We start from the raw sequence: 27,500 nt of genomic DNA, 5'->3' as shown, positions 1-27,500 counted from the left end.
AATAAAAACATGGCGAGGAAGATGGCTCTGCATCGAGTACTTGTCTCTGGTGACGTGTCTGCTGGAAGCAAGAGTGAACAATACAGCGGATTAGTTTTGCTAACCTGATGGCTGGCTAATTTTTGTCAGGAATAGAGCTAAAACTTTAGAGATATGTGTGTTTGTGTATATATACAGTGGGGCAAAAAAGTATTTAGTCAGCCACCGATTGTGCAAGTTCTCCCACTTAAAATGATGACAGAAGTCTGTAATTTTCATCATAGGTACACTTCAACTGTGAGAGACAGAATATGAAAAAAAAATCCAGGAATTCACATTGTAAGAATTTTAAAGAATGTATTTGTAAACTATAAAAAATAAGTATTTGGTCAACCGTTCAAAGCTCTCACTGTTGGAAGGAGGTTTTGGCTCAAAATCTCACGATACATGGCCCCATTCATTCTTTCCTTAACACGGATCAATCGTCCTGTCCATGATGTTTCCACCCCCATGCTTCACAGTAGGTTTGGTGTACCTGGGATGCAACTCAGTATTCTTCTTCCTCCAAACACGACGAGTTGAGTTTATACCAAAATGGATACATGGATGATACAGCAGAGGATTGGGAGAATGTCATGTGGTCAGATGAAACCAAAATAGAACTTTTTGGTATAAACTCAACTCGTCGTGTTTGGAGGAAGAAGAATACTGAGTTGCATCCCAAGAACACCACACCTACTGTGAAGCATGGGGGTGGAAACATCATGCTTTGGGGCTGTTTTTCTGCTAAGGGGACAGGACGATTGATCCGTGTTAAGGAAAGAATGAATGGGGCCATGTATCGTGAGATTTTGAGACAAAACCTCCTTCCATCAGTGAGAGCTTTGAATGGTTGACCAAATACTTATTTTCCACCATAATTTACAAATAAATTCATTAAAATTCCTACAATGTGAATTCCTGGATGTATTTTCCCCATTCTGTCTCTCACAGTTGAAGTGTACCTATGATGAAAATTACAGACCTCTGTCATCATTTTAAGTGGGAGAACTTGCACAATTGGTGGCTGACTAAATACTTTTCAGCCCCACTGTATATATCCATCCATCCATCCAATTTTCTACCGCTTGTCCCTTTTGGTGTCGCAGGGGCTGCTGGAGCCGATCTCAGAATTTATACAGTATATATATGTTTGTGTATATATGTGTAAATGTATTTATATATGTATATGTAATTGAATATACCGTATTTCCTTGAATTTCCGCCGGGGCGCTAATTAATTTAAAACCTCTTCTCACTCCGGCAGTTACCAAAGGCATGCGGTAAAAATTTGAGTGTGATGTAAGCGTGGACCTTAAATCCTACTGAATCGCTCTTAATCTTCTTCCCTTTATGCGATTTCAAATTACCGGTATTGAAATCAGCCTCCTCCATTTTTAAAATGATGACAGGGGAAGTGTCACTTGTGACGTCTCGAGTTTGAACAAGCGGTAATACTAAGCATGCACTAATTATTTTGGGGAACGACTTTGACCCGGCAGGAATTCAAGGCAGGCACATATATGCCCTGCGGCAATTCAAGGAAATACGGTATATAAAGTCGTGGTCAAAAGTGTACATACACTTGTAAAGAACATCATGTCATGGCTGTCTTGAGTTTCCAATAATTTCTACAACAGTGGTTCTCAACCTTTTTTCAGTGATGTACCCCCTGTGAACATTTTTTTAATTTAAGTACCCCCTAATCAGAGCAAAGCATTTTGGTTGAAAAACAGAGATAAAGAAGTAAAATACAGCACTATGTCATCAGTTTCTGATTCATTAAATTGTATAACAGTGTAAAATATTGCTCATTTGTAGTGGTCTTTCTTGAACTATTTGGAAAAAAAGATATAAAGATAACTAAAAACTTGTTGAAAAATAAACAAGTGATTCAATTATAAATAAAGATTTCTACACATAGAAGTAATCATCAACTTAAAGTGATCCATTTGGATTCATGAACTTAATTCTATACATTTCTTCACAAAAAAAGAAATCTTTAACATCAATATTTATGGAACATGGGCTTCACGGTGGAAGAGGGGTTAGTGCATCTGCCTCACAATACGAAGGTCCTGCAGTCCTGGGTTCAAATCCAGGCTCGGGATCTTTCTGTGTGGAGTTTGCATGTTCTCCCCGTGAATGCGTGGGTTCCCTCAGGGTACTCCGGCTTCCTCCCACTTCCAAAGACATGCACCTGGGGATAGGTTGATTGGCAACACTAAATTGGCCCTAGTGTGTGAATGTGAGTGTGAATGTTGTCTGTCTATCTGTGTTGGCCCTGCGATGAGGTGGCGACTTGTCCAGGGTGTACCCTGCCTTCCGCCCGATTGTAGCTGAGATAGGCGCCAGCGACCCCCGTGACCCCGAACGGGAATAAGCGGCAGAAAATGGATGGATGGATGGATTTATGGAACATGTCCACAAAAAAATCCAGCTGTCAACACTGAATATTGCATTGTTGTATTTTTTTTTTCACAGTTTATGAACTTACATTCATATTTTGTTGAAGTATCATTCAATAAGTACATTTATAAAGGATTTTTGAATTGTTGCTATTTTTAGAAGATTTTAAAAAAAAATCTTACGTACCCTTTGGCAAACCTTCAAGTACCCCCAGGTGTGCGCATACTCCCATTTGTTCGACAACTCTTATGTTTTTGTGATAGAGTGATTGGAGCACATGTTGTTGGTCACACAAAACATTCATGAAGTTTGGTTCATTTATGAATTTATTATGGGCCTACTGAAAATGTGACGCTACTTCATCCTCTTAAAGAACTCACGGCCTTATAATTATTACAAGTAGAACTGTTGCCATCTTTTCTTGTAAAATGTTAGTGCGTGTTCCGACCGGGCGCCGCCTTTACGCAATCTGACGTCACTACCCACCTTGTGTAATGACGTTAGGGCTGGGCAATATAGCCTTTTTTAATATCTCAATATTTTTAGGCCATGTCATGATACACAATATATATCTTGATATTTTGCCTAAGCCTTGAATGAACACTTGATGCATATAATCACTGCAGTATGATGATTCTATGTGTCTACATTAAAACATTCTTCTTTATACTGCATTAATATATACTCATTTAAGAAGTGGCACAAACATTCATGTCATTTCAAAACAGAAAGTGCAAGATTGTCAGAGACATTTTAAATCAAGCCATTAGTGCACTTTTGTGCATGATGTCACTCAGATGACGTATCAAAACACTAAATTAAAGTCACTTTTTGTACAGAACGCCATTACAATAGTTTAAAACAAATGAAATGCACTTTTGTGCATGATGTCACACAAGATATTTCAATAACTGTCAAATAAAAATGAGCTGCATATAAGGAAATCAAAAATAGTGTAAGTCGAACACATTTCCAGTGAGGGTTGGACTCCGCCAAGGCTGTCCTTTGTCACAGATTCTGTTCATAACTTTTATGGACAGAATTTCTAGGCGCAGTCAAGGCGTTGAGGGGTTCCGGTTTGGTGACCGCAGGATTAGGTCTCTGCTTTTTGCAGATGATGTGGTCCTGATGGCTTCATCTGAGCGGGATCTTCAGCTCTCACTGGATCGGTTCGCAGCCGAGTGTGAAGCGACCGGAATGAGAATCAGCACCTCCAAGTCCGAGTCCATGGTTCTCGCCCGGAAAAGGGTAGAATGCCATCTCCGGGTTGGGGAGGAGACCCTGCCCCAAGTGGAGGAGTTCAAGTACCTAGGAGTCTTGTTCACGAGTGAGGGAAGAGTGGATCGTGAGATTGACAGGGGGATCGGTGCGGCGTCTTCAGTAATGAGGACGTTGTACCGATCCGTTGTGGTGAAAAAGGAGCTGAGCCGGAAGGCAAAGCTCTCAATTTACCGGTCGATCTACGTTCCCATCCTCACCTATGGTCATGAGCTTTGGGTCATGACCGAAAGGATAAGATCACGGGTACAAGCGGCCGAAATGAGTTTCCTCCGCCGTGTGGCGGGGCTCTCCCTTAGAGATAGGGTGAGAAGCTCTGCCATCCGGGAGGAACTCAAAGTATAGCCGCTGCTCCTTCACATCGAGAGGAGCCAGATGAGGTGGTTCGGGCATCTGGTCAGGATGCCACCCGAACGCCTCCCTAGGGAGGTGTTTAGGGCACGCCCAACCGGTAGGAGGCCACGGGGAAGACCCAGGACACGTTGGGAAGACTATGTCTCCCGGCTGGCCTGGGAACGCCTCGGGATCCCCCGGGAAGAGCTAGACGAAGTGGCTGGGGAGAGGGAAGTCTGGGTTTCCCTGCTTAGGCTGTTGCCCCCGCGACCCGACCTCGGATAAGCGGAAGATGATGGATGGATGGATGGAAAAATAGTGTATGTCCTTTGCTATATGGTAGGTTACTGCGGACGTTATCAATCAATCAATCAGTGTTTATTTATATAGCCCTAAATCACAAGTGCCTCTAAGGCAGGGGTCGGGAACCTTTTTGGCTGAGAGAGCCATGAAAGCCAAATATTTCAAAATGTATTTCAGTGAGAGCCATATCATATTGTTTAACACTGAATACAACTGAATGTGTGCATTTTTAAGTAAGACCAACATTTCTAGAGTATAATTAGTCTTTTATTCTTTTTAATAACATTGGAATTCTGAAGCTAACCAATAATAAATAAAATGTCATGTCTGTTGATCATGTTTTTGTTTGGCCATGTGCTGTTTGTCCTTTGGACTCTTTAAGTTCCGTTTTTTTTCCACTCCCTTGTCTGGTTTCCTTGGTTACTCATTTTGTCCACCTGTCTCTGGTGGACAAAATGCCCGCTCACCTGCTTCCCGAGCACTAATCAGAGGCAGTATTTAAGCTCATCTTTGCCAGTCAGTCGCCCTGGCGTCAATGTGATCTTTTCTTGCTCTGTGCTGACTTGTTTCATGCCTTGCCATAGTTTCGTGCTTCATGCCATGCCAAGTAAGTTTTGTTTGATTTATGTTCATAGTCTGTTTAAGCGTTAGCTCTGTTCCTTAGCCCAAGTTGTGCCTCCACTGTGAGCGATTTTTGTTTGTATCTTTTTTTAGTTTAAATTAAATCATGTTTTACCTAAATGCAATGTCCCGAGTAGTCCGTCTGCCTTTCTGGGGTAACGACCCTGCAGCAAGCAGCGACTCCCCCATCGTGACATAAAATACTTCTTACCATTAATGCGACCTCTTGAACAGGTGCGGTAGAAAACGGATGGATGGATTTAAATGCATGAGAATGTTTTATATTTTGCACATTATTTTTAGCACTGTGATTACCAGCGAAATTATTCAGAATTATCGTGTTAAGCAATGTCAGCTAAGATTTATCTGAGAGCCAGATGCAGTCATCAAAAGAGCCACATTTGGCTCTAGAGCAACAGGTTCCCTACCCCTGCTCTAAGGGCTGCACAAACCACAACGACATCCTCGATAGGGCCCACATAAGGGCAAGGAAAAAGTCACCCTTCTCTCACCCTTCACTTATCTCCTTCTGCTGTTGACTATTTTTTTCATACGGTGTTGATGTGAAAATGGTTGCCTTGGCATTTTGTTGGTGTGGCACCGAACAGACATGTTGACATGCGGAATTTCAAACACTCTTCATTCTCTTGCGGGTGACATTTCAAATGATGCTGCATGTTAGCAGTAATTCTACTTTTTGTAGCAACGCTTTTGCTACACACTTGACATATTACTGCTGTCTGTTCGACATATTCCCGCTTGAAGCCAAACCACTGCCAGACGATGGACTCTGTGCTGTTTTTCTTTGGAATTAATTCTTCCTTCATTTATAACCAGATTTGCACCTTCTTTCTCTCGTATTACCACTCGCACCACAGCTAACGTTACCCATGCCACTACCTCTCTGCTCTGCGAGGGCGTATACGTATGTGACGTATATAAGAAGGTGCGCTTGTTTTATTGAGACGGAGAGACAAGAAAGAGTGAGAAACGCCTGTAGTTTAATGCCCGCAGCTAAAAGCAACTGCGTGAGAACGTATACTCGAATATCACGATATAGGCATTTTCTATATCGCACAGACACAAACCCTCGATCTATCGAGTATAACGATATATCGCCCAGCCCTAAATGACGTCATCCCCACCTGAAAGATTTATTAAGGGAACCGTTTGATAGAAATGGCAAGCGATTCCAACAAATTGAAACACTGGGAACCAGTTCTGAACAAGAACCGGTCTTTGATTCCTATTCCCTACCTGCAAATGTCAGACTGTCTTATAGTGAAGTGAAGTGAATTATATTTATATAGCGCTTTTTCTCTAGTGACTCAAAGCCCTTTACATAGTGACACCCAATATCTAAGTTACATTCAAACCAGTGTGGGTGGCACTGGGAGCAGGTGGGTAAAGTGTCTTGCCCAAGGACACAACGGCAGTGACTAGGATGGCGGAAGCGGGAATCGAACCTGCAACCCTCAAGTTGCTGGCACGGCCACTCTACCAACCGAGCTAAGCCGCCCCATTTACGCATTTACGCACGTAAACGTTACCCACCATGCACAATAAGCACTTGACGGCATAGCTCGGTGGGTAGAGCGGCCGTGCCAGCAACTTGAGGGTTGCAGGTTCGATTCCCGCTTCCGCCATCCTAGTCACTGCCGTTGTGTCCTTGGGCAAGACACTTTACCCACCTGCTCCCAGTGCCACCCACACTGGTTTAAATGTAACTTAGATATTGGGTTTCACTATGTAAAGCGCTTTGAGTCACTAGAGAAAAGCGCTATGTAAATATAATTCACATCACATTTCGACATGTACTGTACTTCTTTATATCAGCTGACATTGGGCTTGATACAGGACTGTGCCAGTGATACCTGTCAGCTTCTTAACAACCACATCAGCTCTGAAAAAAAGTGTTTGAATGTCTCAAAATGTGTTAGAATAGATTATATTCTGTTACTACGGACATAATGTGTGCATGGAAATATAGTGATTGTTATGTGCTTCTTCAAAATCCACCATGTCTCGACTTGTCAGGAATATACTGAGCAGTAATTCCCTGGCAGTATCTGCATGCTTTTGTTGGCTCCATATCTGGGAAACAAATGCAGCGAGACCAGGTACACTGAGGCTATGAAATATGCTGACTATGTAACTGAATCCTGGGGGAGTCCACAACCACATTGTTGGTTACGAGACATCCCGGTTAATGTACGCGAGTGAAGATCTTAGCTGCTCAGAGAGTAATGCGTGTATGCGAGTTTCATTGGGGAATTCCTATTTTATTTTATTTTTCAAGTTGTTATGCTTTTTATGTTGGCATTTAAGCGAGCTAGTAGGGCTGTGAATCTTTGGGTACCACACGGTTTGATTCAATTCTTGGGGTAACTATTCGATTCAGAATCAATTCTCGATTCAAAATCCATCCATCCATCCATCTCCTTCCGCTTATCCGAAGTCGGGTCGCGGGGGCAGCAGCCTAAGCAGGGAAGCTCAGACTTCCCTCTCGCCAGCCACTTCGTCCAGCTCTTCCCGGGGGATCCCGAGGCGTTCCCAGGCCAGCCGGGAGACATAGTCTTCCCAACGTGTCCTGGGTCTTCCCCGTGGCCTCCTACTGGTTGGACGTGCCCTAAACACCTTCCTCTGGAGACGTTCAGGGGGCATCCTGACCAGATGCCCGAACCAACTCATCTGGCTCCTCTGGATGTGGAGGAGCAACGGCTATACTTTGAGCTCCTCCCGGATGGCAGAGCTTCTCACCTTATCTCTAAGGGAAAGAGAGCCCGCCACCCGGCGGAGGAAACTCATTTTGGCCACTTGTACCCGTGATCTTGTCCTTTCGGTCATGACCCAAAGCTCATGACCATAGGTGAGGGTGGGAACGTAGATCAACTGGTAGATTGAGAGCTTTGCCTTCCGGCTCAGCTCCTTCTTCACCACAGCGGATCGATACAGCGTCCGCATTACTGAAGACGCCGCACCGATCCGCCTGTCGATCTCACAATCCACTCTTCCCTCACTCGTGAACAAGACTCCGAGGTACTTAAACTCCTCTACTTGGGGCAGGGTCTCCCCCCCAACCCGGGATGGCACTCCACTCTTTTCCGGGAGAGAACCATGGACTGGGACTTGGAGGTGCTGATTCTCATTCCGGTCGCTTCACACTCGGCTGCGAACCGATCCAGTGAGAGCTGAAGATCCCGGCCAGATGAAGCCATCAGGACCACATCATCTGCAAAAAGCAGAGACCTACTCCCGCGGCCACCGAACCGGAACCCCTCAACGCCTTGACTGCGCCTAAGAAGTCTGTCCATAAAAGTTATTCAAAATCAATACTTTTTAATAACATCGGGTCTACTTCTATGATTAAATGAATTTCTCCATAAAAAACATAAACAGCTGTGATCAATTTTTATATTACTTAAAGGTGCCATATGTAATAGTTTGATGTCAAATCATCATTAAATGACCCTGATATGTCAAAAGGCATTAATAAATAATGTTCTTTTCGAATACCTCTATAACTGATAACAGTAGTTCAACCGGGATATGCTCATTCCAAAATTAGATGCACATCCCAGAAATCATATTGTTTTCATTTCGATGCCCCGCCCTCCACCATTTGACCAATTAGAAACTCTGTGAGTGTGTCACATCCAGGTTGCCAGTTACGCACGCCACCTTCGTCGGGCTACTGCCACTAATGAAGTTACTAAACATGTCAAACCTTAGTAAATCTAACAGGCGTCGTTACGACTCTGAACTTATTCATGACAAAACGAGGATTTGTATCAATTGAAAGATGGAGACAATTGAAGGCGGAGAGTATTTTTTCATCTGACGCCAAACTTGCTAATTTCCTCCTTGATAGGTAAGTAAGGCATTTACGTTTTGTTATTACTTATCACTACTAAATGGAAATGGACATTTCGTATATGTAAACTGTATTGTTTATGTCTTACAAAGCTAGTATGTTCGTGCAACGACTGCTTAGGAGCGAAACACCATCACACTAGTGTATCTTAGCATGCTAGCCCAGTTTAACGGGGGAAATATATGTCCGTTACCCTGTATGTCGATGTGTCATCCAACTGACAGGGCGAAATATATTTTCGACAAATAAAACTTATGTGAATAAGGGTACTGTCAGTGCCTATTTCGTTACCAATAGGCCAATACGCTGAGGAAAAGCGTATTCCTGGCACTGTATGTGTATCAGGCACATATAGGGTGGTATTTGCTAGGCACTAGAGATTTCCAATAGAACTGGACTGCCGATAATATCGGATGATAAATGCTTTAAGATGTAATATCGGAAATTATTGGTATAGGTTTCAAAAAGTAAAATGTATGACTTTTTAAAACTCCGCTGTACGGAGTGGTATACGGAAGTAGGGAGAAGTACAGAGCGCCAATTAACAAACCTTAAAGGAACTGCCTTTGTGTACCGGCCCAATCACATAATATCTACGGCTTTTCACACACACAAGTGAATGTAAGGCATACTTGATCAACAGCCATACTGGTCACACTCAGGGTGGCCGTATAAACAACTTTAACACTGTTACAAATATGCACCACACTGTGAACCCACACCAAACAAGAATGACAAACTCATTTCGGGAGAACATCCGCACCATAACACAACATAAACACAGCAGAACAGATACCCAGAACCCCTTCCAGCACTAATTCTTCTGGGATGCTACAATATACACCCCCGTCAACCTCCCAACAGTGCCCACCTCAACCTCCTCATGCTCTCTCAGGGAGAGCATGTCCCAAATTCCAAGCTGCTCTTTTGAGGCATGTTAAAAAAAATAATGCACTTTGTGACTTGAGTAATAAATATGGAAGTGCCATGTTATTTTTTTCCATAACTTGAGTTGATTTATTTTGGAAAACCTTGTTACATTGTTTAATGCATCCAGCGGGGCATCACAACAAAATTAGGCATAATAATGTGTTAATTCCACGACTGTATATATCGGTATCAGTTGATATCGGAATCGGGAATTGAGAGTTGGACAATATCTGAATATCAGAAAAAAAAAGCCAGTATCGGACATCTCTACTTGGCACATTATAATGCATTACATGTAATGATTTTATTCTTTGTGTTTTGACATGGTAGTAGTCTATGATTTTTGCGTAACGTGGGTTGGCTCATAGAATTGCACTCTGCACTGAACGATGGTGATGTGCGTACATGGAAGACAATGCAGTGCGTCAGGTTGGATGCAACATGGAGTTATGCTGAACGAAATGTGGCGGTAATTTTAGTGTTGGCCTTGGCTTGCCATCACAGTAGGCCCATGCGATTTATAATATATTATATATTATTATATATAATTATTTCAATGGTGGTGCGTGCGTTCAAACTAGACATTTCAGCAAGGTAATGCCAACAATCTGTTCCGACTCCTGACGAAAATATTGCTGCGCAACTTTACAAATACATCTGGCTCTTTGACAACAGTAAAATGAGGCATAATTACTTAGTAAACCATGTCGCAAGAAGCACAAACAAGAGAAACCTACAGCTTAGGACTCGTTGATTGCCATTTAAAGCGCAGTATCTGGCAACCACAGTCATGGAAGGTGGGAGGGGACTACAGAATGTTGACCGTGATTGCAGTACCGTTTCTGGCCACATTATTACACATGGCAACTTTAAAAGAAAACTGTTTTGTTTCATAAAATTCTACCCAAACATTTAATAAAGTCAAGTACAAATGAGGCAACAAGAGAAGGAGCCAACGCTTCTCTTTTTTAAAGTAAATCTGTACAGCAGTTATGATCATCTAGGGACGGCGTGGGACAGTGGAAGAGTGGCCGTGCGCAACCCGAGGGTTCCTGGTTCAAATCCCACCTCGTACCAACCTCGTCACGTCCGTTGTGTCCTGAGCAAGACACTTCACCCTTGCCCCTGATGGGTGCTGGTTGGCGCCTTGCATGGCAGCTCCCTCCATCAGTGTGTGAATGTGTGTGTGAATGGGTAAATGTGGAAGTAATGTCAAAGCGCTTTGAGTACCTTGAAGGTAGAAAAGCGCTATACAAGTACAACCCATTTATCTACAGCAGGGGTCTCAAACATGCGGCCCGCGGGCCAATTGCGGCCCGCGAGTAGTTATTAGCAGCCCGCACTTTGATATGACAATTTAATATTGGTGCAGCCCGCGAGTTTAATATGAACGGCGCTTGACAGCGTCATACTTGCCAACGTCCCCAATTTTCCCGGGAGACCTCTGAATTTCGGGACATCAATCCTCTCGAAACCCCTGTAGTTTTTCATCAGATCAACAATATTCAGGGAGTTCCATAATGGCACTGCCTTTAGCACCCCCTATATCCTGAACTGACAGCGTGCAAGTCCAGTTGTATGTTGCATCTGGCCATGTAAGACGCACGTGTGTTATTGCAAGATATATTTGATCAACAGCTACACACGTCACACTAAGGGTGGCCGTAAAAAAAAACTTTAACACTGTTACAAATATGTGCCAGTTAATGGGCAGTTTCACCAGTCTGTCAGAATCTAAAATGGTAATACTAACCACGGGGAGTTTTACTGTTGTTTATCATCACACAGTTTACTGTTAAATCCCTAGTTAAGAAAAGGTGGCGGATCCAAGCGTTATCGCCATTTCCGGGTCTAAATTGGCTGTCAAAGTGTCCCGACTTGTCGGAACATGTCCTCATCCTTCTACTAGCCAGGTATGATTTATGATCTACAATAAACGTTCCCGGCTGGCCTGGGAACGCCTCGGGATCCCCCGGGAAGAGCTAGACGAAGTGGCTGGGGAGAGGGAAGTCTGGGTTTCCCTGCTTAGGCTGTTGCCCCCGCGACCCGACCTTGGATAAGCGGAAGAAGATGGATGGATGGATGGATAAACTTTCACAGAGCAATGAATCGAAAAAGCAGCTGATCACTCGATGTAAACATTACTTATAATAAAAAAAATCACTAATTCTTGAAATATTCAAGTCACCAAATGTAAATGGAATATTGTTGGTGGTTTTTGGATGGTTATTTATTGGGTTTTATAGGCGCAGTTGAGGACCCCCCATTGGCTCCACTTTAAGCTGTATTTTTTTAAGAGTTAGAATGCACCAAAAAAATTGTCCATCATCATTTTTTTCATAATGATAATGATATTATATTTATCATATAATTCTTATTTGGAGGGCTTTGTTGGCGAAATAGAGGCGTTCTCAAAAAATTACTTTAAAATGCTTTTTAAATAAAACTAGCTTTGCTAAGCGACAAAAAAAAACAAATTCAGAAACACTTCCATTATAAGTTGAACACCACAGTATTTATACCATTAATGTGAAAGGATTCAATTTATACTGTGATATGAATTTACATATACATATATAAACATACATATGTGTATATATATATATACACAGTATCATGTTAGACCCGCTCGACATCCATTGCTTTCGTCCTCTCCAAGGTTCTCATAGTCATCATTGTCACCGACGTCCCACTGGGTGTGAGTTTTCCTTGCCCTTATGTGGGCCTACCGAGGATGTCGTAGTGGTTTGTGCAGCCCTTTGAGACACTAGTGATTTAGGGCTATATAAGTAAACATTGATTGATTGATTGATATATATATATATATATATATATGTATGTATGTATATGTGTGTGTATATATATATATATGTGTGTATACATATATATATATATATATATATATATATATATATATATATATATATATACAAACCCCTTTTCCATATCAGTTGGCAAATTGTGTTAGATGTAAACGTAAATGGAATACAATGATTTGCAAATCCTTTTCAACTCATATTCTATTGAATGCACTACAAAGACAATATATTTGATGTTCAAACTCATAAACTTTATCTTTTTTTGCAAATAATAATTAACTTGAATTTCATGGCTGCAACACGTGCCAAAGTAGTTGGGAAAGGGCTTTTCACCACTGTGTTACATCACCTTTTCTTTTAACAACACTCAATAAACGTTTGGGAACTGAGGAAACTACTTGTTGAAGCTTTGAAAGTGGAATTCTTTCCCATTCTTGTTTTATGTAGAGCTTCAGTCGTTCAACAGTCCAAGGTCTCCGCTGTCGTATTTTAAGCTTCATAATGCGCCACACATTTTCGATGGGAGACAGGTCTTGACTGCCGGCGGGCCAGGAAAATACCCACACTGTTTTTTTACGAAGCCACACTGTTGTAACACTTGTCTTGCTGAAATAAGCAGGGGCGTCAATGATAACGTTGCTTGGATGACAGCGTATGTTGTTCCAAAACCTGTATGTACCTTTCAGCATTAATGGTGCCTTCACAGATGTGTAAGTTACCCATGCCTTGGCCACTAATACACCCCAATACCATCACGGATGCTGGCTTTTGAACTTTGCGCCTATAACAATCCAAATGGTTATTTTCCTCTTTGTTCTGGAGGACACCACATCCTCTATTCCATATATAATTTAAAATGTGGACTCGTCAGACCACAGAACAACTTTCCACTTTGCATCAGTCCATCATAGGTGAGCTCGGGCCCAGCCAAGCCGCCGGCGTTTCAGGATATTGTTGATAAATGGGTTTGGCTTTGCATAATAGAGTTTTAACTTGCACTTACAGATGTAGCGACTAGCTGTAGTTACTGATAGTGGTTTTATGAAGTGTTCCTGAGCCCATGTGGTGATATTCTTTACACACTGATGTCGGTTTTTGATGCAGTACCGCCTGAGGGATCCAAAGTCCTTCATATCATCGCTTACGTGCAGTGATTTCTCCAGATTCTCTGAACTTTTGAATGATTTTACGGACCGTAGATGGTAAAATCCCTAGATTCCTTGCAATAGCTCGTTGAGAAATGTTGTTCTAAAACTGTTCGACAATTTACTTACAAAGAGGTGACCCTCACCACATCTTTGTTTGTGAATTACTTAGCATTTCATGGAAGCTGCTTTTATACCCAATCATGGCACCCAACTGTTCCCAATTAGCCTGCACACCTGTGGTATGTTCCAAATAAGTCTTTGATGAGCATTCCTCAACTTTATCAGTATTTATTGGCACCTTTCCCAACTTCTTTGTCATGTGTTGCTGGCATCAAATTCTAAAGTTAATGATTATTTGCAAAAAAAAAAAAAAAAAAGTTTATTAGTTTGAACTTCAAATATGTTGTCTTTGTAGCATATTTAACTGAATGTGTTGAAAATGATTTGCAAATCATTGTATTCCGTTTATATTTACATCCAACACAATTTCCCAACTCATATGGAAACGGGGTTTGTACATATATACATACATATACATACGTATGTATGTATATATGTATGTATATACATATATATTGTGTATATATATATATATATATATATATATATATATATATATATATATATATATATATATATATATATATATATATATATATATATATATATATATATATATATATATATATATATATATATATATATATATTACTTTACATGCGGCAGGCTTTCGGCCCTTGACCAATTTTTCCCAAGTCAAAAGTTCGGACATCCCTGTTGTAGACAAACAGACACTCCCTGGTTACAGAATCCACAAGGAAAAAAGGAATATCCTGCATTCACCTCACGCTGGCCGGGACTGTGTCCCCATGGAAATGACACATGAGCAGAACTCAGTCTGGACCCTTTCTGTACGGCCGCATGTTTGTCTTCGGAGTGCACGTCCCCATGCTTGTTTGTTTCTTCTCGGAATTTACTGTCTGTGTGTGTCATCGTTCCGTTTGTTTGTCTTTGTCTGCACACTGTCACTGATCCCTGACCCCTGTGTTTTTGCTCTGCGTGTCTGCTTAAAGAGGAAAATCTGCGGGCAGCGTTATGGTAGAACACTTTGTCTGTGGGCTGCAGACATATCAAGCCTCCGGTTTCCTGTCTGACTGACAACTATTTAACCCTCTGTGGGGACCCCTACACCTAACTTCTTTGCACTGAGAAGTCAAAAGATGCAGGGCCCATTTTGAGCTTGTTTCATTTGAAGAGAAAAAGGTAAACACAAGAGTATACAACTTGAATATATTTTAATGGAAAACCTGCATACCAACTTTGTTTTAAGCAGCAGGAGTAATATTAGTACAGTGGTACCTCGCCTTGCAAGTGTTTTGAAATACAACCTCTGTCTCACCTAATTGTTGTGCTTTAGTTTGCGAGCAAAAACTTGAGTTAGGAGTCTCCCCACCACTAGTTGGCGTAGTGATTGTCAGTTTGAGCCTTGTAAGATCCACCAAAAACTTGCACTCTTACTCGATGGCCTTTTCTTATAGCTCGTGATTAACGTATTTGTTTTCATACCATTGCAAAGGAGAGTGTGAAGAAAAGTGCTGCAAAGAAGTGAATTATATTCGTTAAACTGAAGAATGAAACTATCAAAAACATGAGTGACCGCATAGCCAACTTGCTAAAGCAGTTTGACCGTAAGACTGCATGTCTGCCAAGGATTTTAAAATGATTAACTAAACGGAAGATATTTATTAGGGCTGTGAATCTTTGGGTGTCCCACGATTCTATTCAATATCGATTCTTGGGGTCACGATTCGATAATATATCGATTTTTTTCGATTCGATTCTCGATTCAAAAACAATATTTTTCCGATTCAAAACGATTCCGTATTCATTCAATACATAGGATTTCAGCAGGATCTACCCCAGTCTGCTGACATGTTAGCAGAGTAGTAGATTTTAAAAAAAACACTTTTATAATTGTAAAGGACAATGTTTTATCAACTTATTGCAATAATGTAAATTTGTTTTAACTATTAAACAAACCAAAAATATGACTTACTTTATCTTTGTGAAAACATTGGACACAATGTCTTGTCAAGCTTATAAGATGCGATGCAAGTGTAAGCCACTGTGACACTGCAGAACTGTTTATTGCAGTTCTGAGTGTTGCTAGGTCAGGTTTGGTTTTGGAATTGGATTGCATTGGTATGCTATTGCTGTGTAGTGGTTTCTTGGATTGATTAAAAAAAATCAAAACAATAAAAATAAATTTAAAAAATTTAAAATAGATTTTTTTTAAATGAGAATCGTTTCTGAATCGCACAACGTAAACGATTCGATTCATATTCGAATCGATTTTTTCCCACACCCCTAATATTTATCCACAAATACTGTCTTTTGTGGTGTACATTTTTACCCATACTCGAACCAAATCAACTGAATAGGAGAAAACATATACATTTCGTACAAAAAGCAGTTTTTGACAAGCAAGTTTAACTGAATTGTAATTTAAATAACGCAACAATATGAATGAAATATTATGTAATAAATGTCACTTCCATCCATACATGTTCTTCCGCTTACTTGAGGTCCGGTCGCGGGGGCAGCAGCCTAAGCAGAGAAGCCCCATCACACCAGCTACTTCGTCCAGCTCTCCCAGGGGGATATTCAAGGCATTCCCAGGCCAGCTGGGAGACATAGTCTCCCCATCGTGTCCTGGGTCTTCCCCGTGGTCTCCTACCAGTCGAATGTGCCCAAAACAACTTCCCAGGGAGGAGTTCGGGGGGCATCCTGATCAAATGCCTGAACCACCTCCACTGATTCCTGTCAATGTGGAGGAGTAGCGGCTGTACTCTGAGCTCCTCCATAATGACAGAGCTTCTCACCCTATCCCTAAGGGAGAGCCGTGCCACTTGACGGAGGAAACTAATTTCTGCCGCCTGTACCCGGGATCTTGTCCTTTCGGTCATAACCCAAAGCTTATGACCATAGGTGAGGATCGGGACGAAGATCAACCAGGTAAATTGAGAGCTTTGCCTTCCGACTCAACTCCTTCTTCACCGCAACAGATCAATCAGGGTCCTCATCACCGCAGACGCCGCACCCCTCCGCCTGTCGATCCCACAATCTTACCTCCCTCGTGAACAAGTCTCAGAGGAACTTGAATTCTTTCACTTGGAGAAAAATTTTCTCCCCAACCCGAAGATGGCACTCCACCCTTAACCGGGCGAGAACCATGAACTCTGACTTGGAGGTGCTGATTTTAATCCCTGTCGCTTCCCACTCGGCTGCGAACTGATCCAGATGAAGCCATTAGGACCACCTCATGTGCAAAAGCAGAGACCTAATCCTGCAGCCTCTAAACCGGATTCCGTTAACGCCCCGACTGCGCCTAGAAATTCCGTGCATAAAAGTTGTGAACGGAATCGGTGACAAAGGGCAGCCCTGGCGGAGTTCAACACTCACTGGAAACGAGTCCGACTTACTGCCGGCAATGCGGACCAAGCTCTGACAACGATCATACCGCCACAACGGTGCGATATCCCATATTCTCTGAGCACTCGCCACATGACTTCACGAGAGACACGGTCAAAGGCCTTCTCCACAAAGCACATTTAGACTGGTTGGGCAAACTCCCAATACACACTCAAGAACCCTGTCGAAAGTATATAGCTGGTTCACGGATCCACGATCAGGATGAAAACCACACTGCTCCTCCAGAATCCCAGGTTTGACTATCCGGCGTAGCCTCTACTCCAGTACACCTGGATAGACTTTACCGGGAAGGCTTAGGAATGTGATCCCACGATAGTTGGAACACACCCCTACGGTTTCCCTTCTTAAATAACGGAACCACCACCCCAGTCTGCCAATCCAGAGGCACGGCCCCTGATGTCCATGCAATGCTGCAGAGTCCTACAACATATTGTCATCACAGCAAAGCCAAAATAATTACAGAACACATTCAATGTGCAAAAAACATCCTTGTGAAAGCTATTTATCGGACAGAATTCAGCGTTCAGTGCTTTTGTTGTGAAGGTTGGAAATGTGTTGTTAGTCATTAAGGTGTCCTGACTCTGGCTGGGTGTCATCGCCCATTTCCCAAATCCATTTAAGTCTCACCTTAAAACTCATTTGTATACTCTAGCCTTTAAATAGACCCCCTTTTTAGACCAGTTAATCTGCCGTTTCTTTTTTTTTTCCTCCTCTGTCCCACTCTCCCTTGTGGAGGGGGTCCGGTCCGGTGGCCATGGACGAAGTACTGGCTGTCCAGAGTCGGGACCCAGGATGGACCGCTCGCCCAGAGTCGGGACCCAGGATGGACTGCTCGCCTGTGTATCGGCTGGGGACATCTCTGCGCTGCTGATCCGCCTCCGCTTGGGATGGTGTCCTGTTGGCTCCACTATGGACGGGACTCTCGCTACTGTGTTGGATCCACTTTGGACTGACTCTCACGGTTGTGTTGGATCCACTATGCATTGAACTTTCACAGTATCATGTTAGACCCGCTCGACGTCCATTGCTTTCGGTCCCCTGGGGGGAGGATTGCCCACATATGCGGTCCTCTCCAAGGTTTCTCATAGTCATCATTGTCACTGTCACCGACGTCCCACTGGGGTGAGTTTTCCTTACCCTTATGTGGGCTCTACCGAGGATGTCATTGTGGTTTGTGCAGCCCTTTGAGACACTGGTGATTTAGGGCTATATAAATAAACATTGATTGATTGATTGATTTGATTTTGATTCACAAGCTTTAAAATCAATTAAGCACAATTTATTTCAGTTCTACTTGATTTGATATACACTTAAATTTTATAAATACAATTTTTTTTGTAAAAATGTGTTTTTTTTTTTGTTTTTGTTTTTTTACAAAATACAAATGCACTTTGTTTTTACCATTTAATAAAAACTCTGTTCAGTTGAATTTTTTTTCCAAAGTATCAAAAGTGCAATTTTGGAGTAAGAGTAATTTTATTTGTCACTGCAAATTGTATTTCCGGCAACCCCAAAAATGGACAAGCGGTAGAAAATGGATGGATGGAAGTGCAAAATAATAACCGTAAAAATGTAAGCTACTCTACGGGAGTTTTATTTTGTTAGCAAAGTGAGACAGCATACAGCGCACAGGAAATTTGAACATGTTAATGGCTCCATGATGATGACTTCTGTTTTGTTTGATTAGCCGTTTTACTGACGCGTTATAGAAACCAGTTGGAAACAATTAAGGTAAGTAAATAAACATTTACACAATATTTCTGTGAAAATAACTAGAGGCGGGAATCTTTGGCCACCTCACAATTCAACTATGATTAGGAGCTACGATTCTATTAAAAGTCAATTGTTGATGCATCTTCAATTTATGTATACTGATGCAGTTTTACACTTATTTTCGTTTCACTAAATAAACGTTTATCACTTGGGACTTTTAAAAACAGTGCATTTGTAATAAAACATTCCCATCACATGTATTACATTTCTGGAAATGTGTGCAAAACTGGAACATAAGGGCCCTAAAACAAAAGAGCTGCTCAGCCAAATTTTAGAACTGTTTACATTACTTTAATTACAATTAATTAAATCGATTGACGTTTACTAATCGATTTTATAATCATCCATGTCCGAATTGCGATGCATGTAAAAATCAATTATTTCCCCACCTTTATAAATAATTAATTCACAACGTATATACCTGCTAGGGTTGTACGGTATACCGGTATTAGTATAGTACCGCGATACTAATGAATCATTTTCGGTACTATACCGCCTCTGAAAAGTACTGGTCCTCCGCTCCCCATCGTCATGACGTTGTGCCATTGCTGGTTTACGAGCAGACGAGCATGTTCGGCAGCGCACAGTCACAGAGTACTTACAAGTAGACACAGTGTGTAGACCGAGAAGGGAAAATGGATGCATTTTGGCTTAAAATCTAACGATAAAAGACTTCACCTTTATAATTAGTAACACTGAAACGCCCCCTGGCAGAGGTGCTTTAAGACATGGCTGGCTAGCTAGCGGCTAAAGTCCAGCCCCAGTCGGCAGTGTTTTAGATACTTCTAAATCACTAATCCTCGTCTCCATGGCGACAAACAAAGTTAGTTTCTTACAAGTATCATCCCTGCAGGACGAGGAATAGCTAAACATGTTTTATTACACACCTTAGCTCACCGGCATCAGAAAGTAAACAAACACCATTGGTGGCTCTACACCTGACATCCACTGTAATGATACCAAGTACAGGAGCATATCTAGTCGATACTACTATGATTTTTGACATTACATCTTCTTTAGTTTTTTTTTATTTATATTATGTTTATAAACTCAGGAACTATGTCCCTGAACACATGAGGACTTTGAATATGACCAATGCATGGCAAATTATGATGCGTTCAGTGTATCACAGCACCAAGAAAACAATCTGAAAATTCCCGTCATGTCAATTCCTAGATATGGTCAAAATTATTTAATGCGCACTAAGCAAAATAAACGCAACATTATAAGTATTACTACTATTGATCATTTTAACAAAAACTCCTCAAAAAAGCCCATTACCTATAATATGGGCTTTTTAAAACATCAGATCATTGTCTCCCAAAACTTGATTAGTTAATGAGGTCTTTAGAGACAACAATCTTAACGTCATTGGTTTCAGCGAAACCTGGCTCAAACCACACGATTTTTTGCGCTGAACGAGGCAGCTTCTCCTAACTATGCGAATGCGCATATTGCCCGTCCCCTTAAAAGGGGTGGGGGGTCGCACAAATATACAATGAAAAGCTTAACCTTACCCCCAACCTAAGTAATAAATATAAATCATTTGAGGTGCTTATTATGAAGTCCGACGCACCGCTGCCTCTCTACGTGGCTGTTATCTACCGCCCCGCTGGGCCCTATTCGGACTTTATCAGTGAATTCTCAAAGTTCCTCGCTGATCTAGTGATGCACGCCGACAATATAATTACAATGGGGGACTTTAATATCCATATGAATACCCCATCGAACCCTCCGTGCATGGCGTTTCGGACTATAATGGATAGCTGTGGTCTTACACAAACAATAAATGAACCCACGCATCGCAACGGTAATACGATAGATCTAATGCTTGTCAGGGGTGTCACCACCTCCAAAGTTCTGGTACTTTCGTATACTAAAGTACTATCCGATCATTACCTTATAAAATTTAAAGTTCTGACTCATTGTCAACAAGCTAATAATAATAATAACTGCTTTAGCAGCCGCAACGTTAATGCTGCCACAATGATGACTTTTGCTGGCCTACTGCCTTCGGTAATGGCGCCATTCCCAAATGTTGTGGTCTCAATTGATAACCTCACTAACAACTTTAACGACGCCCTGCGCAAAACCATTGATAGTAAAGCTAAAGCTAAAACGGGCCCCTAAAAGGCGTACCCCATGGTTTACAGAAGAAACTAGAGCTCTTAAATTATCATGTAGAAAGATGGAACGCAAATGGCGCGCGACTAAACTTGAGGTTTACTCATCAAGCATGTGATAGTTTAATAATTTATAAACGCATGCTTACCGTAGCTAAAGCTAAATACTACTCAAATATCATCCACCTCAACAAAAACGGTCCTAAATATTTGTTCAGTACAGTAGCTTCGCTAACCCAACAAGGGACTCCTCCCAGTAGCTCCACCCACTCGGCAGATGACTTTATGAATTTCTTTAATAAGAAATTTGAACTCATTAGAAAGGAGATCAAAGACAACGCATCCCAGCTACAACTGGGTTCTATTAACACAGATACGACTGTATATATGACGGATATTGCCCTCCAAAATAGTCTCTCTTTTTGATGAAATATCATTAGAGGAATTGCTACGGCGTGGAAATGGGGTAAAACAAACATGTTTACTTGAACCACTTCCTGGGAAACTTATCAAGGAGCTTTTTGTGATATTAGGTCCATCAGTGCTAAATATTATAAACTTATCACTTTCCTCTGGCACTGTTCCCCTAGCATTCAAAAAAGCGGTTATTCATCCTCTGCTCAAAAGACCAAACCTCGATCCTGACCACATGGTAAACTACCCACCTTCCATTTATTTCAAAAATCCTCGAAAAAATTGTTGCACAGCAGCTAAATGAACACTTAGCGTCTAACAATCTCTGTGAACCCTTTCAATCCGATTTCAGGGCAAATCACTCTATGGAGACAAACCTCGCAAAAATGACTAATGATCTATTGCTAACGATGGATTCTGATGCGTCATCCATGTTGCTGCTTCTTGATCTTAGCGCTGCTGTTGATCATAACATTTTATTAGATTGTATCCAAACACGTGTTGGTATGTCAGACTTAGCCTTCTCTTGGTTCAACTCCTATCTTACTGACAGTTTGCAGTGTGTCTCCCATAACAATAAATGATAAATGATAAATGGGTTGTACTTGTATAGCGCTTTTCTACCTTCAAGGTACTCAAAGCGCTTTGACACTACTTCCACATTTACCCATTCACACACACATTCACACACTGATGGAGGGAGCTGCCATGCAAGGCGGTAACCAGCACCCATCAGGAGCAAGGGTGAGGTGTCTTGCTCAGGACACAACGGACGTGACGAGCTTGGTACTGGGTGGGGATTGAACCAGGGACCCTCGGGTTGCGCACGGCCACCGCGCCACGCCGTCCCTATGTGACCTCGGACTATGTTAAGGTAACATGTGGAGTTCCCCAGGGTTCGGTTCTTGGCCCTACACTCTTCAGCATCTACATGCTGCCACTAGGTGACATCATACGAAAATACGGTGTTAGCTTTCACTGTTATGCTGATGACACTACATGCTCCTAAAGCTGACCAACACGCCGGATTGTAGTCAGCTGGAATGCTTGTCTTAATGAAATTAAACAATGGATGTACGCTAACGTTTTGCAACTCGATGCCAAGAAAACGGAAATGCTGATTATCGGTCCTGCTAGACACCGACCTCTATTTAATAATACCACCTTAACATTTGACAACCAAACAATTACACAAGGCGACTCGGTAAAGAATCTGGGTATTAGCTCCGACCCAACTCTTTCGTTTGAGTCACACATTAAAAGCGTTACTAAAACTGCCTTCTTTCATCTCCACAATATCGTTAAAATGTGTTCCATGTTGTCCACTAGCGATGCTGAGATCATTATTCATGCATTTGTAATGTCTCGTCTCGATTCCTGTAACGTATTATTTTCAGGTCTCCCTTTGTCTAGCATTAAAAGGTTACAGTTGGTACAAAATGCGGCTGCTAGACTTTTGACAAGAACAAGAAAGTTTGATCATATTATGCCTGTACTGGCTCACCTGCACTGGCTTCCTGTGCACTTAAGATGTGACTTCTACTTACGTATAAAATTCTACACGGTCTAGCTCCATCCTATCTTGCTGATTGTATTTATCCCGGCAAGAAATCTGCGTTCAAAAAACTCCGGCTTGATAGTGATTTCCAGAGCCCAAAAAAAGTCTGCGGGCTATAGAGCGTTTTCTATTTGGGCTCCAGTACTCTTGAATGCCCTCCCTGTAATACAAGTAGTTAGAGATGCTACCTCAGTAGAAGCATTTAAGTCCCATCTTAAAACTCATTTGTATACTCTAGCCTTTAAATGGATCCCCCTTTTAGACTAGTTGATCTGCCGTTTCTTTTCTGCTCTGCCCCCCTCTCCTTTGTGGAGGCGGTGGGGGGCACAGATTCGGTGGCCACGGATGAAGCATTGGCTGTCCAAAGTCGGACCCGGGGTGGACCGCTCGTCTGTGTATCAGTTGGGGACGTCTCTGCGCTGCCGACCTGTGTCCGCTCGGGATGGTCTCCTGCTGGCCCCACTATGGACTGGACTCTCACAATATTATGTTCGATCCACTCGACGTCCATTGCACCGGTTGCCAAGGGGGGGGGCGGTCCCTTCCAAGGTTTCTCTTAGTCCCATTGGGTTGAGTTTTTCTTTGCCCTGATGTGGGATCTCAGCCGAGAATTTCATTGTGGCTTGTGCAGCCCTTTGAGACAGTCGTGATTTAGGGCTGTATTACTAAACATTGATTGAATTGATCCTGTAACGACTTGGTATCGGATTGATACCCAAATTTGTGGTATCATCGAAAACTAATGAAAAGTATTAAACAACAGAATAATATGAATATTACATTTGAACAGAAGTGTAAAAAGAATATGTTAAAAGAGAAGGTACGCGGATATTAACAGTAAATGAACAAGTATATTAATAATAAATGTTCTACCACTTGTCCTTAATAATTTTGACAAAGTAATGATAAATGACACAATATGTTACTGCATACATCAGCAGACTAATTAGGAACCTTTGCTTGCTTACTTACTTACTTGTAAAAGACAAGTTGTCTTGTTTGTTCACTATTTTATTTAAGGACAGACTTGCAATAAGTAACATATGTTTAATGTACCGTAAGAATTTTTGTTCAAATAAAGCCAATAATGCAATTTGTTATGGTCCCCTTTATTTAGAAAAGTATCGAAATAATTTTGGTACCGGTAACAAAATATTGGTATTGGGACAACACTAATACCTGCGGTTTATAGTCTAATGCAGTGGTTCTCAAATGGGGGTACGTGTACCTCTGGGGGTACTTGAAGGTATGCCAAGGGGTACGTGAGATTTTTCAAAAATATTCTAAAAATAGCAACAATTCAAAAATCAATTTTAAATATATTTATCAAATAATACGTCAACAAAATATGAAAGTAAGTTCAATAACTGCGAAAAGAACTACAACAATGCAATATTCAGTGTTGACAGCTAGATTTTTTGTGGACATGTTCCATAAATATTGATGTTAAAGATTTCTTTTTTTTGTGAAGAAATGTTTAGAATTAAGTTCATGAATCCAGATGGATCTCTATTACAATCCCCAAAGAGGGCACTTTAAGTTGATGATTACTTCTATGTGTAGAAATTTTTATTTATAATTGAATCACTTGTTTGTTTTTCAACAAGTTTTTAGTTATTTATATATCTTTTTTTCCCAAATAGTTCAAGAAAGACCACGACAAATGAGTAATATTTTGCACTGTTATACAATTTAAAAAATCCGAAACTGATGACATAGTGCTGTAATTTACTTCTTTATCTCTTTTTTTCAACCAAAAATGCTTTGATCTAATTAGGGGGTACTTAAATTAAAAAAATGTTCATCACTGAAAAAAGGTTGAGAACCACTGGTCTAATGTATGGAGAAAAAAAAATTCTAAAATTTAGTGGGTGCGGCTTATATACCGGTGCGTTCTATAGTCCTGAAAATATGGCACTTACATAGTGTGGAAGAAGCAAAACGAGCACCATTGTTATACTCCAATTATTTCAATGAAAGCTTTCCTTTACTTTAGTATGACTTGTTTGAGATTAGAATAAAAAGAAAAGAAAGGGTTAAAAATCCAACATAAATTTTGTGCAATCATACTGTAACTAAATTGTGGCTGCTGTACAGCATGATCTAAAAATACTGTACGTCACATTAAAAACAGCAGGGACCCTGTATAAAAGTTGATATTGTAGTGTGCAAGCAGTTATGAATATTGTTCTTCAAGAATTAGCGCGCACCCGACGTGAATAAAGTAAAGACTCCAAAAGAGGAGGTGAAATGAAAAGTGTACTTACATATGTCCATGCCCTGAGGCTGCGAGGAGGTGCAGTTGCAGGAGCAGGTGTCATCGGACTTGTCGGACCCGGCAAGGGCCGTTACATTTTGCATGGGGCTCGGTAGACCGGGACACCGCTCCGTGGGGAGAGGAGCCGCCGCCGCCGTTGCTGCCGCCACCGTCGGCCTCTCCGACGGCTCAACAAGCAAAAACTTCCCGGCAGCGGCAGCAGAGTCCGACACTTTGGTTTCGTATTGTCCGAGGTGGTTTTTCTCACGCCATTTTACGCTCCGAGGTGGTTTGGGAAAGTGATTCAGTGGCTGCTTCGGTGCGGTTCTTCCAGTCTTCCTCCTGTCTGTGCAGCTGTCCTCGCACAAGAACCGGTGGTCTCAAACCCCACCCCTAACGTCACTGACAGCCGCGCCGACCAATCAAACGACTCGGGGGGAGGAGCCTTTACTGAGCATGATGTCATTCAATTCTTACGGCAATGTGCGCAAGGCCAAGTTAATATTACTTGGACTTAGAGCATGGGTGTCAAACCCTGGCCCGCGGGCCAAATATGGCCCGCCTTGTAAATTAATTTGGCCCCCGTGGTCTTATCAAATTAACATTACATTTAGCCCGCCGTGTAATTTAATTTGGCCCTTGAAGCAATATCAAATTAATATTAGTATGGCCCACCGGTATTATACAGCCGCATTCACCGCTAATACTCATACTTGCCAAAAGGGGCGGCATAGCTCGGTTGGTAGAGTGGCCGAGCCAGCAACTTGAGGGTTGCAGGTTCGATTCTCGCTTGTGCCATCCTAGTCACTGTCGTTGTGTCCTTGGGCAAGACACTTTACCCACCTGCTCCCAGTGACACCCACACTGGTTTAAATGTAACTTAGATATTGGGTGTCACTATGTAAAGCGCTTTGAGTCACTTGAGAAAAGCGCTATATAAATATAATTCACTTCACAACCCTCCCAATTTTCCCGGGAGACTCCCGAAGTTCAGTGCCCCTCTCGAGTATCTCCCGAATTTCAACCGATTTCCACCCGGACAACAATATTGGGGGCGTGCCTTAAAGGCCCTGCCTTAAAGCGTTCTCTACAACCTGTGGTCACGTCCGCTTTTACTCCATACAAACAGCGTGCCGGCCTAATCACATAATATGTGCGGCTTTTAAACACACACGAGTGAATGAAAGGCATACTTGGTCAACAACCATACAGGTCACACTAAGGGTGGCCGTATAAACAACTTTAAAACTGTTACAAATATGCGCCACACTGTGGACCCAAGACACACAAGAATGACAAACACATTTTGGGAGAACATCCGCACCGTGACACAACATAAACAAAATACCCAGAATCCCTTGCAGGATTAACTCTTCCGGGCCGCTACAATATACACCATGGGTGTCAAACTCTGGCCCACAGGCCAAATTTGGCCCCTCATGTAAATTAATTTGGCCCTTGAGGCATTACCAAATTAACATTATATTTGGCCTGCAGTGTAATTTAATTTGGCCCTTGAGGCAATATCAAATTAACATTAGTACTGGCCCGTCGGTATTATACAGCTGCATTCACCGCTAATACTCATACTTGCCAACCCTCCCGATTTTCCCGGGAGACTACCAAAGTTCAGTGCCCCTCTCGAGTATCTCCCGAGGAAACCATTCTCCCGAATTTCAACCGATTTCCACCCGGACAACAATATTGGGGGCGTGCCTTAAAGGGGAACATTATCACAATTTCAAAAGGGTTAAAAACAATAAAAATCAGTTCCCAGTGGCTTGTTGTATTTTTTTTTTTTTTTTCAAAATTTTACCAGTCTCCGAATAACCCTAAAAAAAGCTTTAAAGTGCTTGATTTGCGCTATTTGCGATACCACTATCCATTTCCATGTGACGTCATACAGTGCTGCCGATGTAAACAAACAATGGCGAATAGCACAGCAAGATATAGCGACATTAGCTCGGATTCAGACTCGGATTTCAGCGGCTTAAGCGATTCTACAAATTACGCATGTATTGAAACAGATGGTTGGAGTATGAAAGTATTGAAGAAGAAACTGAAGCTATTGAGCGAATAGCTATTGACGCTATGCATAGCCATAGCATGGCCGAATAGCTGTGTTAGCATCGCCGGTAAAATGTGCGGAC

At 41.8% G+C, this 27,500-nt stretch overlaps 1 protein-coding gene across 2 annotated transcripts in view; it reads right to left on the bottom strand.

The window, feature by feature from the left end:
- The window catches only part of ldlrad4b (low density lipoprotein receptor class A domain containing 4b), a 45,359-nt gene extending 19,629 nt beyond the window's left edge, over positions 1 to 25,730 (bottom strand). The window contains exon 1 of one of the 2 annotated variants that reach the window (XM_061882284.1): positions 25,361 to 25,730. In XM_061882284.1, the coding sequence (XP_061738268.1) occupies positions 25,361 to 25,454 (94 nt within the window). In that variant the 5' untranslated portion in view covers positions 25,455 to 25,730. Of the gene's footprint in view, positions 1 to 14,576; positions 14,787 to 25,360 lie in introns of those variants that run through there. The other variant, XM_061882285.1, reaches the window with a different exon arrangement.
- Between the last annotated feature and the right edge of the window lie 1,770 nt (positions 25,731 to 27,500).

Source organism: Nerophis ophidion, linkage group LG21, assembly GCF_033978795.1.
Source record: "Nerophis ophidion isolate RoL-2023_Sa linkage group LG21, RoL_Noph_v1.0, whole genome shotgun sequence".
Taxonomy (NCBI): domain Eukaryota; kingdom Metazoa; phylum Chordata; class Actinopteri; order Syngnathiformes; family Syngnathidae; genus Nerophis; species Nerophis ophidion.
The sequence above is the reverse complement of the archived record's forward strand: the minus strand, read 5'-3'. Positions and strand labels throughout refer to the sequence as shown.